Consider the following 14,468-nt stretch of genomic DNA (forward strand, 5'->3'; position numbering starts at 1 on the left):
TGGCAAAGTATGCACAATGTGCACAGTCACAATGATGTATCACAATCATTAACCGACAGGACATTTGCTCAGTCATTTGCTCAGTCATTGCTTCTCATATATTTGGAATAATGAAGTGCTGGAGTGTCATGGAAAAAGAAATAGAAGGATAAAGCAGATTTTATAAGCTATGCCACTGTGAAGAGACATCCATAATTTTTCCATATGGAGTCAGCTCATGTCCACTTAAGCCCGTTAGCTTGAACATGGAGCTGGTCCTAAGCTGACTGGGATGCTGCTGTATCACACCCCTCAGCAGTTCTGTTCTCTGTGTACAATGAAGCACCATGTAGAGCTGTGGTGTTTCCAGATCCAAGCTGGCAGTAAAACAGAACAGCATGGCACAGGAGCTTGTAACCACTGCCAGATCTAGGTGGACCTGCTCTGCACATGGCGTATCAGAAAAGCAGAAAGCCCCTGGTTAAACAAAAACTTTCTCCAGCCATTAGATTTGAGGGCATTTAAAAATAAAAAATAAAAAATATTTTAATTAAATAAATAAATCAATCATCACTGATAGTCAGCATCTGTGAGGGTTTATCAATGACTCAGTGACATGCTCTAAGATGACCTCACTAGCATTACCCTGTGTAATTTCCTTCACTGAACTATGTGCTAAACACAGAGCTCAATAACATGTGGCCTTCCCCAGGGTTAAGACCCCATAAAGATGCTTAATACTAAACACTCAAATCAGTATGTTTTAAGCATAATGTCATCATCTGGCACCTCTGCTTCAATGTTTGTGACTACCTTTGTGTTCTCCTTGAACCAATAAGCCTCGAGAAAATCTCTGCAATTTAGAGTACTTTCCCTGGGATGATTCAGCATTTTGCTCAGGAATTTCCCTCCCCCTGCTCCCTGGGGGCTATTGGAAATGGAAAGCAAGAGCGAGATGTGTGGTAACTCCCGCTGCTGCATTTTAGCTTTAGCCGAATCTAAAAGGCCCTGCTGAGTTTTCCAAATAGCATGGTTTCCTCTGGAGCTCCCTGTTGCTGCTATAACACATCTTCCCTGCTTTGTATTCCACGCACTGACACAGCATTCTTCAAAGGGGGAGCTTTGCTGAGAAAAGGAGGAGATCCTGCAGCCCTGGAGCTGAGGTCACCTGTGGGATTGCAAGGCATTGTTCCACCCCTACAGGAGGGTTGTGATGGATCTGCACCAGCTGCATGATTTCTTGTGCTGGGTTCTGGAAACAATCTTTGCTGTAACCTCAAGACTTTCAGTCCAGTAGACTGGAGAGGGCTGTGAGAGGTCCACATACAGGCAAACATGGCAGCTTCAATATCCTGCACAGCTGACGCCAAGGGACTATAAAAAATCCCCAGCTGTTGCTCACTATGAGCTCATTAACAGCTGGAGAGAAGACGAATAGCATCTTGAAATGACCTTCATGAGGAAGTGGATTTCACCCATAGCCTCCCTTTCCTCCAGACACACTGGCTTCTGAGCAGAGTACATTGCAGCACTATGAAGGTGCAGCAACAGGATGGAGATTTGCAAATGTCTGAGCAGAACTGGCTCAGATAGCAAGGGAGCAGCTAATTTAACAAGGGCATTCCGTATTTTTAAACTGGGAATAAACCAAGAAGATTAGGGTAAAACTCCTGTGTCCTTACCCGAGTGACTGCAAGTAATTTTTCCTCAGTCTTCAAAATAATCCATGCGAGACATTGTGTGCCAAGGGAAAGGCTGTGCTGAGGAGTCTGCCTGGGTCTCAGAAATATCTCACTGCCACTGTGTACAGAAACAAGAGCTCAGCACAAGGGCAGCTTCCCACTGTTCCACTGCCCAATGCCCACCTGGCACCTCCTCCTTGGCATCACAACCTCACACTAAGCAGTGGGGTTCCCCGTAAGCACCCATCAATGTTTGCAGTGTCAAGCAGCCACAACATGGAAGATCATCATTCTCATGCCATTTTGCCACCCATTCTTTTGTGCTGTTGCTTTCTCTTCTTCCGTATTTACTGCCCAAATTACGCTTTTGACTTGCCATTTGCCTCTCACATTCCCTCAACCTTGCTGCTGAATTTCTTCTCAGGCTTGAGCAGAGTCACCCAAATACATTTCCATGAATGCACAGCTTTACAAATGTCACGTATTCTCTCTGAATGGAATAAAGTGTAGTTATATTCCAGGACACTTGCATCTACACAGGAACTTTCAGTAAGGTTATAACGGTATTTAGAGAGGAAAATCTAAATAGTTAAGTCTGGCATCTCTGCTTTTCTCATTTCCACTTTCTTCACTACCTTCTGACCCTAATACAATCACAGGCTACTATTGCTGTTATTTTTCTTGTTGAAGGAATTCAGCATTTGTATAACACATTTTTTCCTCTCTTTGAGTTCCTCATTATATACTTACATTATGTAATATTTCACCTCCAATTTCATGTAAGTTTTAAATATTTCATCAATCTATTACTCTAAACCAAAGTTTTACCATTTCAAAGTACCAGTAGAAGGGATGTATGCCGGCCATGTGTCTCCCAGATGTCTGAGTTCAGCATGCACCTGCACATACCTACCACCCTGCCTCCCTCCTTCAGGAGGTAGTGAGGGGAACAGCACACCTGATGAACTGCATATGAGCTAACAAAAGGTTTATAAGTGTAATTAATACAAGAGACAGAAAAGCACTAGGCTTGGAGCAAAGCAATCAGATAACCCAAAAGGGCTGAAAACTATTTGAACATGAGTAGATTGGAACTGTGAAGTAGTAAAGCAACCATTGACACAGAGAATCAAATGCCTCATCTACCACTGTCATATAAAAAGAAAGCTTTTGAATTCACACTGGGCTAAAAGGCCCCAGATGTGCTGCTCTTCAATCATGGGAAAAGCCATATCAGTTTCCCCAAACTTGGGCAGGCATTTAATGATCAGTCAAATGTTTTTCCAGTGGTCTGAACACTAATGCAGGAAATATGGAAACAACTGGTCAAACTACAAGCTAAATAGAGCAGCAAGAAAACCAGGGAGACAGTAAGAGAAGTCTGCAGCGCTACATGCTGACATAAAGGCAAGAGAAAATTATTCTGGAGTAAAAATGGATCTTGCTAAAAAAAGGCTTAATGAGAGAAAGCAAATTTATCAAAGAAGCAGGATTCTGTGCATATCCAACAGGTATCCAGAAGAGAAATACCTGCCTACCTCAGGTAAGACCCTGAGCCCAGTACGAAGGATTTAGAAAGAGGCAGTACTGCAATGAAAAAAGGCAGAAAGCACAGAACATAAACCAGGCAGTGGGCAAGTCTAAACTCAGTAAGAGTCCTGAGCATCACTGCATTAACAGGGTGCAGGGACTGTGCTCAGAACTGACAAATAGAGACATAGAAAAAATGTAGAGAAAAAGAAGTCCTTCAAACGTACCTTCTATGCATTTTAAGGCACCATTCAAAAAGTAAAAGATACTGTCTGAAGCTGAAATGGTTATTTTCAGTAAGTGTGGAAAGATGAGAAGACAAAGAGGCATGACAGCAGCGGGTGTAAGTGACAAGCAACCCTGCCTCTTTGAAGACATGACTTCTGTGCTCCAAGTTGGGAAGAAATGTCATTTCCAGCTGACTGAGATGCAAGTTTAGTGCATTCTCATCTGTGTTACTAGAAAAATCAGATGGGGGAATCTGGGCTGTAATGTACTGTAGTAGTTTTTCCTCCAGATCTTTTCTCCAGAAGTTTGGACTCCAGGTGGAAACAGACTCCATCTCTTGGCCACTGCCAAACCACTCTGCTTCCTTCTGTTTCTCCCATTTCAGTGATTCCCCCACTGACTGCAATGGCTCCAGGAGCATCCTACCACTTCCACTGAGTGCTTCTCCCACCACAGTCCACATCTGTTCAGCCAGTAGCATATAAAGCGATTCAGACTTTCCCACATCATCATTTCCAGAATGCTCCAGATGATAAATATGATCACAAGCTTCAGAAAATTTCCCTTGCTCAATGAATCCACAGATGGTTTCCTCTGCAACAGAAAGAATAACAAGACAACTTGTTCACTCCTCTATAGGACCTATCGCTTTAATATCTGAGTCCTGAGGTATGTAGTACCTCAAAATTCCTCAGGATCTACTCAAGATTACCTCACTTAACATCTAGCACCTCCTGGTTTCCCCAGGGCAAGCACTTCCTTTCTTCTTTCTTTTGTTCTTTCTCCTTCAGGCTAACTAAGTCTGAAGACTAACCTTCAGCAGCTTTCTGCATTCATCCCAGCAGACCTCCCCATGTGGGCAATGCAGGTTCATTAATGACAATCTTCCCTTAAGGAAAGTACCTTTTGTCCAGAAGAAAGTTGTGAGAAAAAAAGACATCTTCTGAAAGAGCCAACAGCTGAAAGTCAGGACTGAAAGGAATCCTCTACCTTCTTTACAGAAACCCTGACAGGACCAAAGTGCTGCAAACTCGCTTGCGAGGTCCTCCTCACCTGTTTGCAGCCTGGCATGGCTAAGCAGAGAGTGTCACTCTTGCCAAGGAACTCTCATGTTAGACTAAGTCTGCTCAGTGTAGTCCAGGTCTCTATCTTTGCCAGGACTTTTTAACTAGGCCAAATAACCATGTGTGCTATTTCGTCCACAGGTGGGCTACCTATCTGCAGTGTCTCAGCAACAGGGATTCAAGTAACTCCCTATGACTTAGACACCTGCAAGAAGCTATGCTGGCTGATCTACTGCCCTAAACACCAGACACTCCATCAAGGCAGTTACAAAATCTCTGTAGTTCAGAACTAAGAAGGAGAAGTTTTTCACTGCTGCTTGTTTCCAAAGTATCTTACCCATCACATCCAGCCCACCACCGTGAGTTAAACACAATCTCACCAGAGCTGCACAGAGCCGCGGGGTTTTTCCTGTGCATTTTACAGATGACAACATTGAACAACAAAGGGTTAACAAGATTTGCCCAAAGGTATCTGGAGCAGAGCCCAGAGGAAAAATCAAAGTTGATGAGAACACAGGGAAAGCTAAGCAAGGCCAGAAGCAGCAGGACTCTGAAATCAATTTAGGATACAGGTTTGGGTGTAGAATGAAAAATGAAAGATTATGAGATTCCATTGCATTTCTCATGTATTCTGATTTACCTCTATGAAAACACTTTATCAGTTTAGTAAAAATTGAATTAAACACGAGGGAGGAACATGACACAAAATGGGGAAGGCTTAATGCAAGGATCTTCAGCAAAGCAATGGTCAAGCTGCTCAGGAGGGGTCTAGCAAGCTGCACTTGCCCTGCCTAGATACATACAACACACAAGAAATGTGTACTTGGTGCAATTAGCCCATGTACAACCCCCCTCATCTGTGGAAGAACAGTACAGTCACACCCAACAAGGTGCCAGCCACATGTACATCATCTCCCACAAGACACCTCAGGAGTCTTTGCAGGAATGAAAACAAGAATAGCAAAGAGAAATACTTGTGAGGCAAAGAGGAAGTGAAATATGGAAGTCTCCAGAAGTGTATGGGTAGAGTTCAAAAAGGACAAGAATTCAGGTGAAGCTTGGGGAGGAGGAAAGTGTGAAAGCACCTACTTCAGAAGCTAACAAAAACAAGAGCCTGTAGGGCTGGGAGAGCCAGAGAAGGTGCAGAACTGGACCCAGAGATAACTTCAAGGTTACCTGTAGGTGTCTTTCCCTCCACTGCCTTCCTACTGGTTTCCGTCTTCAGCAAATTCCCTGCCACATCCTCACTGACAGACTTCTCCTTCGATGCTTCTTTCCCAGTAGCTACGACTTTTAGCAATTTGCCTGCCACTGCTTTCAGCTTCCCTTTCCTCTTTGATTCCTGCATCTTTCTCTCCTCATGTGTGACCTTCAGCAGCATCCTTGTATCTTCCCCAGTTGTTTTCTCCCATTCACTGCTTCTTCCAGTGTAGGGTTGCCAGGAATACTTTGTCTTCCTCATGATCCAAGAAGATATCCAGCTAGGAATACTATTAGGAAAAAATCCACAAAACCCAACACAGAACACATAAGAGACACTGCTATGCAAGGTGATTTGTGTGGCTGTTTCCCAGAAAAGTAATTTCTTCAAAGACTTTTTTTTTCCCCCTGTGTGGCTTGTAGGAGCCTTCAGAGAAGTCTAACCTGGTTCATGCCCATGCGGGGTGGGGACATTTTTATAGGCTGCCAGTCCTCTTATGTAATCTCTCTCTCTCTTATAGGAAAATAACGTCAGAAACCTCACCCACAAGCTAACCCCAAGCACTGGGGGAAAGCCAGGGGGATTTTTGGCACTTTATAAATGACTAAAATATCCCTGTGCACTGCCAGTTAGTTCGGTGACAATACTATCAGTTTAAGTGAGTTAATTATTAACATGAAGCATACATCCCTTTCCACCCATCCTATTGTGCCCTGGCTGCACCTGAGCTCTTCTTTGGCAAGAAGATCACGCCTATCTTTGGAGCAAAACTTTCCCCCACCCCACAGCAAGTCTAGTATTAGCCAAAAGGGAAGTAAAGCCCCATAGAAGAGGTGTTTGTTTTCATGCTTTAGCAGCACCATTCAGAGGAGGTAAGAGTGATCGCAGCCTTCTGGACTCTGCAATTTTCCAGCAACCACAGACACTACTATACACACACACACATATCAAAATGGTACATTGCAGCCATACACCATAACTGTGTGCATGTTGCTGTATGTCCAATGTGCCTGCACACATACAGGTCTATTCACCAGCCAGCCTATGAAGTGAAGAGAAAGGAGGTTATGCCCACTCAGTGCAAGGACCATATTGATGTGTCTGGAGCTGTTAAAGGTTCTGACCTGTAATCCTCAGAATGAATTCCCACACAAAATGTACCATTTAACTCCAGGAGATCATGTTTTTGAAGGATATTTAACAAGTTCCTGCATTGCTTTGAGAAAGACACTCTGCTTGGAGATAAGCTAAAATGATGTCCTTATCATGCTCTCTTTGCCAGGTAGTTACAAAATGTTTTTTTAGTCATCTTTTCCATTATCATAAAAAATGAAGTCAAGAACTTGAAGATTTTCATCAGCTGAAGAGAGAGACTTGTCTTAGCCATTGCAAGACGTAATGATTCAAACCCATACACTATTCAAGAATTATTTGTGGTGGGAGTTAGCATTTAAGAGGCAAACTTTCCAGATAGCATCTAGATTAATCTGAATATGTGCAGTCATCTTTCTGGGTTTAACGCCTGCAGTTTCTTCCAAGAGCTTCTACTTGTTCTTGTGACAGTAAAATTCCACTGGTTTCCTAGCTGGAAACCAAGCAAATGTTTTGTTGTTCTGACTCCTTTACTCAGTGCTTAATTCCACCAGCATGTTATCATGGAGCTGTTTGATTCATTAGTAAAAAGAGGCATGAGGAAATAAATACGTTTCATTTGAAAGGACAAGCAGAAATTCCAGTAGTGGTCATACATTTGAGCTGTTGCCAACAGGGAATACTGAGGATGCAAAATTCAGTGTTTCCCAAGATTGTGAAAAATGTTGGAAATGGAGAGGCTTCGTGTACATTCCATTTTGACCTTAATTTTTAACTGGCTGAAGTGAAAATGTTTCCTTTGGAAAGTTAGAGCTGCACTATATATGAATACAAGATGAAGTGAGAGGGTTAGCGCTGCAGAGATGCATTCCAGGCATGCTGAAACCCTTCACCAATATTTTCCTATGAAAACTCCAACACAATGTGTTTATGTTTCACTTCATCAGCATTTTCCCAACAAGCCCAGCTCTAACAAAAACATTTCCCTAGACTTCTCTGTAGAAGGAAATAGGATGTCAACGTGCCGGTCCTTCAAGCAAAATTCTCTGCATTATGCAGATTTGGAATACACTGCAGGTTTAGATTGGATAGTAAGAAAAAAAATCATTACTGAAAGGGTTGTGAAGCATTGGAACAGGCTGCCCAGGGAAGTGGTGGAGTCACCATCCCTGGAGGTATTCACAACATATGTAGATGTGGCATTTAGGGACATGGTTTAGTGGTGGACTTGGCAGAGCTAGCTTAATAGTTGGACTCAATGATGTTAAGAGCTCTTTCCAACCTAAATGATTCCTAAACTAGGACAACATGATGTACGGGAACTGCTGTTATTTCCTCAGAAAGCTTCTTTCAAGGAAGTGCAACATGAGCCCGTGGAAAGAAGGGAGTGACTGAGCAGAGAGATGTTGCTTCATGAGGCTGGGGACATCTCTTACACTATGGCCTACCTCAATCCACTCAGCCAAAGCCATGTTAGACACTCCCCAAGATGAGGGCAACCTCAGGGCACTCTCCCATATGAGCAATGCAGCACCAAAAACCCAGATGGTTTGTCTATTCTACCTTCACCTGGTTCACAAACCAGGGCGACGTGTGTGTATAGACAAAGGTGGTTGCCTAGGGGAACAGTTACCTATGAGGACAGCAGGTTGGGGATGCGCTTTCTGACTGTGGGTGCTGAGTTCCTCAGAAACATGAAGAGATGCCCCACACCTCCTGCTGCAACAGGAGCAGCAATCCACCACCACTCACCCTGCCCACAACTACTTTCCAAAGGCAAGCATAGAAAGATAGCTTTACTGAGGGAGAATTCACTGTACCAGCAGAGCACATGACACTAAAGAGCTGCCAAAATGCTACAGCACCCTGCTTTTCTGGGTCTAAGTGCCTAACAGCACATACAGGGTGCATAGTCCTCTTCCCTCTGTCTGTAATGCTATTTACTGCTCAGGCTAAAGTTCTGCAGCTAAAACATGGGGATAATTTGAATCTCTAGAAACATCTTCTACTGCAGTGCTTCCATGAAGGGTTTTATGCCTACTCAAGTCTCTAGGGAAGCTACCTGTTTACAACAGAGCAGCTGAAAATTGTCAAGATCAAACTAGGTCTTTCACCAAGTGTTAATGTAATACAAAAAGATTGTTTGCTGTTCAAAGCCATAGTTTTGAGCAGGAAAATTGGGGAACTGCTGCCTTCCACCTACCCCTTTAATGGGCTCCTGAGCCACCTACCCAAGGGGAGTCCTTGCAAGCAGGAAGAAGTACAACAGGAAACTGCAAGGACACAGCACCATAACAAGCACAGTTCTGCTTCTGAACAATCTCCATTGTCAGGTGTACCAAATGACCTTCTTCCTCAAAAGACACTTCTTGGAAGCCTGCCCCCTTCTTCTTCCTGGTATTTCAATGCCTCTATTTATCCACAGTGTGATACTCTCCAAGGGGCTCATTCTCCTTCCTGCCCTGACCCTTGCTATACTCACGGCAAAAGAGGAGCAATTTGTCTTACTGGGAACATCCCCAGAGTGCAGGAGTTTCCCTTGTTGCCTGGAGCTGCTGGGAAAGCCCACAGCCTCTCCACGTCACTGAGACTGTCTCTCTACCTCAGAGAAACTGTAACTCCTTTGTCTTTGGGATTTTTCATTAAACAAGTGAGTATCTCAGATAATTTTTTATACTGTTTCCCTGTTGACTTAACTCCTTATATTGCTGCTTCCCTTTTTTTTTTTTCCCTTATAATGATAACATCACTTCATAATAACTGCATTGTGTGCCTGACTTGAACAATAGCTGTTTGGTCTGGATGCTAATCAGATGAAGTCAGACTATTAGCACTTCAAATGAAATGACTTTGCAAGAGTCCAGTTGCATTAATATTCCAATTTCAGCAATGCAGTGATGCTCCTGCTTGCTTTGCAGGACTCCACATGAACACAGTCAGGCATATACAACGGAAACTTTGTGCTCAGTAGCATCTGTTATATGAAATATGCTTGAGTCCTAATACACAGGCTGGATTTGCAGTATCTGAAGAGAGATCTGAGTTTTTTCACCTCCTTCTTTGTTTCCACAATATGCTGGTACTCTCACCACTTTGAACCAAAGTAATGAAAGACTGCAGAAGGGAATATTAATTTATAATGATAAAACATGCAGTGTATGGCACAGAAACATGGTCGTTCCTTAGGATAGAAATCCATGCAAAAGCACTTTGCAAACTATGGTGTAGGCCAGCAATGCGTTCTTCCACCCACACACAGTATCTTTGATTTCTTCAGTGATCAAAGAACAGCCAGTCTGTATTATAAGCAAAGTAAACCTTTTGGAGAGAGAGCAAACAAGCAAACAAACAAGCAAGCCAAAAATATCTTCCTCTCCAGTCTGACATTACAGCTGGCAGTGTCATAATGGTCAGATGCAAGAAGTGACTTTGTTAATTGTGCAAAACCAGCTCTTTCTCACTCTGCAAAACTCATATATTTATTCCTATTTCCTAAGGATAACCTCATTTCCTAAAGAAATTAAACAATACAGCCACAGGTTGTGTGCATGTCTGTGTTCATCTGATGCACTCAAGTGGGTTCTAAGTAATTTTTTACCAATTTGAAAGCTAGTTTTAACCAAAGTGACAGAGGGTGGCTGGTACAAAATAGAACATCCTTGCATGCTTCATGAAAATGCATTGCTGAGGAGGGAGGACAGACCTTCACTGCTCCTGCTGAGCAATAAAACATGTCTTGAACTCAACATGTATTAGATACCAGAGACTCCACCCAGCAGCTCAGTTTGAAGATACACACACATGGTTTCCTTCCTCTGTTGCTCATTTACTCGCCACATAACTTGTGTGTGCAAGAGTAAATAAAGCAGCACAAATATTTAATACAAGCAATGTTTCCCATAGTAACAGCTGAAACAAAGCTGCTTCCCTGCAGTGTGTCCTTTCCCCAGGCTGCATCACATCACCTCCCTGATATCTGTTACCCTGAAGAGCTGCAGGTCGGAGCTAACATGGAGCTGTCGCTGCTGCCCAATGGCCACAGCTGCCACAAAAGGGAAAGAAGTGTGTTTACCTGAGTAGCTCTTCTCCACTTAGCCACTGATTTTTCATCCCATTTAAAAAAAAAAAGCTAATCTGAGACCTGTCCTGCTTCAGATTTGTCTGGAACTGGAGGAATTCAGTTTATTAGGAGAGGATAGACAGATGGGTTGACAGACAGGCTGCATGGTCCCAGCAGTCTCAGAAACTGCTCTAAAGTCCTAAGAAGAAGTTCCCCAAAGAACTGAACACCATCTCCACTCCTGCCCTCAATACAGATACAAAACTCATTTGGCTATGATGTACAATTTGCACCGCCTCTGTTTTTCTCCTGATTGTGAGGACCCCATTCCAAACTGACCTGAATTTTCACTTAATTAATAACCTACTTTGCCATTCTCTTGAAACATTTTTAGCTAATTCCTGGGGATTTTACCTAATTCTAGGTTTTGTTTTGTTATTTTGGGCTTTTTTTCAGAATAAAACAAGAACTGCTTTTGTAGGAAGATGTTTCCCCTTTTGACAAAAACAATAGTAGTAATAAATAAATAAATGAATCACACAACCTCCATAACTTTATGGATGAACTGCAGAAATACAAACAATAGGGATGTTCAAAGTGACCCTAAAAATCCCTGCATTAAAAACATCCTCTCTGTTTAGTAATAGTAGAATAAAGCAATAGTTCCTGAAGTAGCAGCCTAGTCTTTAGTAAAGGAACAGGGACCAAGCTGGGAATTCCCACTCACTGAGGCAAACAACTGGTTTGGCATTACTGGTGTGGAGCAAAAGGGGCACAGCCCTCAGCGCGGCACTGGCACCTGTAGGGGACACAGGAAAAGGAGGTCCACAGACCCAGGTCAGACAGGAAATGGAGTCTGTCAGCTCCATTCCCTCACCCTGTGCACCTTGGTTTGAGGGTTATTTTCCAATTTTGTCACAGACAAGAAGTTCCCAGGGAAAGCAGCCACTCTGGAAATCAACAGGGCTGCAAAGAGAGGAAACTGACAAAATCTGTGTCTGCCCAGGGCCTCCAGAGTCCTCCATGGGCAGCAGGAATACCGTCTGACCTTGTTCTCTAACCATACATATCTCTGTATAAACAATATAGACAACATGCACCCCATGCCAAACTGCGAAGTATGCTGTGCCAATGAGGTGTTTGAAGGACAGGAGACCTGGCCTCTCTGCCTCAAAAGGGATCAAAAAACACAAAAGAAAAAATATTCCAGATGTAGTTTTCATGCCTTATCTCCTACTACTCTGAGTCCACCCTTGTCACTTCAGTGCTCAGAAAGCCCACGTCCTGAATAGCAGCTAAGGGAAGTGTTTATGCCACAGAAAGCACTGCAGTGCAATGGGCTGTCGGTCTGATCATATCCCTAGAAAAGCAGCCACACAACAGCTTGGTTTCTAATCCTATGAGCTATCTGAAGAGTTGGCCAAGGAAGGCTTACAGAGGCAGGTCTGCCAAAAGAAAGCTACAATTTAAATGCTGCTTGCTATCATTGGGATAGAAAGAGCTTTCTAAAAAATAAATTATGGATGTTGTTCGCTGGTGTGGTAAAGAATGCACTACCTCAACCACCTCCATCTCTCTCTTCAAGATGATCCATGAGGTTATCCAGAGGGGTTCTTTTTGCAAAGCTTGTATTATGAATATTCCATCTCCATTTGGACAGACACACCAGAAATTATTTTATTCAAGTCTTTTCATCTGGCTTAGTTTGACAGGATTCCTTTGCACTTTTTGATTCTTTCCAGCAGTAAAAAATTTAGGTTCAACTTCACAGGAAACTTCCTACACACATCTGTATCATAGAACCATATGAATCATAGAGTGGTCATCTAGTCCCAAATCCCTCCTATGGGCAAGGACACCTTCCACTAGCCCAGGTTGCTCATGGCCCTGTCCAACCTGGCCTTGAACACTTCCAGGGAGGGCACATCCATAACTTCCCTGGGCAACCTGTTCCAGTGTTTCACCACCCACATTGTAAAGGATTTCTTCCTAATATCCAATCTAAATGTACCCTCTTCCAGCTTAAAGCCATTACCCCTCCTTCTATCAATACAAGCCCCTGTACAAAGTCCATCCCCAACTTTCTTGTAGGCCCCCTTCAGGTACTGGAAGCCCATTATTAGGTCTCCCTGGAGTCTTCTCCAGGATGAATAGCCCCAGCTCTCACAGCCTGTCCCCATAAGGGAGGTGCTCCAGCCCTCTGGTCATTGTTGTGGCCCTGCTCTGGACCTGGTCCAACATTTCAATGTCCTTCTTGTGTTGGGGGCCTGTCGTAGTTTGGGCTGGGTGCCCTCTGCTACAGGGTGCTTCCTGTGTCCAGAAGTCCAGCCCAGTGGGTGGACACAGGAAATTAGGTTATTTCCTACCATGATCCCTTGCACCACTATAAGTTTCGCGGCGGGGTCTGGCACTTGCTCTTTTCTTCTTCCTCCGTCAGTCGGTAACATGGGGGAGAGATCTCCTGGCCTTGGGCCTTGCTAGGCCCAAGGCCACGGGGGGATGGGCAGTCTCAGATCTGGCCAGCTGAGACTAGCCTAGCAATGGGAGGGGGAAGAGGGAGCCCTGGGGGTCTCGGGTGTACCCCCAGGTAGGGATGGGTTTCTCTGGGTCTGTTTTGGGTTCTTTTCTCTCATCACTGTATCTCTAGTTCTCTGCACGCACTCACTGTTCTATTTAAACTTTCCATCACTTTTGCAATCTGTTTGTCTGAGTCATTATTTTTTGTGCGTGGTGGGGAGGGGGTCTGCCCCAACCCATTACAGGGCCCCAGAACTGGACGCAGTACACTAAAGGGGGGGGGTGTCTCATGAGAGCAGAGTAGATGGAGAGAATCATCTCCCTCAACATGCTAGTCATGCTTCTTTTGATGTAACCCAGGATACAGCTGGGTTGTCCTTCTGGGCTTCAGGAGGACATTGCTGACTCGTGTTGAGTTTTTCATCAACTGACACCCCCAAGTCCTTCTCCTCAAGAACACTTTCAAGCCATTCTCTGCCCAGCGTACATTTGTGCTTGGAATTGCCCTGATTCAGGTGCAGGACCTTGCACTTGGCCTTGTTGAATTTCATGAGGTTGGCACTGGCCCCTGTTTCCAGCCTGTCTAGGTCCCTCTGGATGTCATCCCTTCCTCCCATTGTGTCAGTTGGGCCACACAGCTTGGTGTTATCCACAAACTTGAGAAGGGTGCACTCAATCCTACTGTCCATATCGCCAACAAAGAAGCTTAACAGTCGTCATGGTACTGACCCCTGAGAGATGCCACTTGTCACTCCCTTTGGACAAAGAGCCGTTGACCACAACTTTCTGAGTGCAACCACCCAGCCATTTCCCTATCTAGTGAGTGGTCCATCCCTCAAGTTCATGCTGTTTCAGTTTAGTGACAAGGGTGTCATGTGGGACAGTGTCAAATGCTTTACACAATTCCAGGTAGATGACATTAGTTGCTCTTCTCTTATCCACTAATGCTGTAACTCCATCATAAAAGGCCACCAAATGCACCAGCCATGATTTGCCCTTGGTGAAGCCATGTTGTTCACCATCAGTCACCTCTTCTTCATTTTCCATGTGCCTTAGCAAAGCCTTAAGGAGAGTCTGCTCCACAATCTTGCCAGACAGAGAGGTGAGACTGACTG

The 14,468-nt window shown here is 44.0% G+C and overlaps 1 protein-coding gene across 3 annotated transcripts in view; it reads right to left on the reverse strand.

Moving 5' to 3' along the window:
- LOC137452072 (uncharacterized) overlaps positions 1–14,468 on the reverse strand; it is a 58,202-nt gene that overhangs the window by 18,121 nt on the left and 25,613 nt on the right. For all 3 annotated transcript variants that reach the window (XM_068160177.1, XM_068160178.1, XM_068160179.1), the window contains 3 exons: positions 5,660–5,973; positions 3,419–4,013; positions 1,662–1,779 (listed from right to left, as the gene is read on the reverse strand). In XM_068160177.1, the coding sequence (XP_068016278.1) occupies positions 1,662–1,779; positions 3,419–4,013; positions 5,660–5,973 (1,027 nt within the window). The remainder of the gene's footprint in view (positions 1–1,661; positions 1,780–3,418; positions 4,014–5,659; positions 5,974–14,468) is intronic.

Source organism: Melanerpes formicivorus, unplaced genomic scaffold, assembly GCF_026170545.1.
Source record: "Melanerpes formicivorus ecotype bairdi unplaced genomic scaffold, bMelFor1.0.p_v2 SCAF_48, whole genome shotgun sequence".
Taxonomy (NCBI): domain Eukaryota; kingdom Metazoa; phylum Chordata; class Aves; order Piciformes; family Picidae; genus Melanerpes; species Melanerpes formicivorus.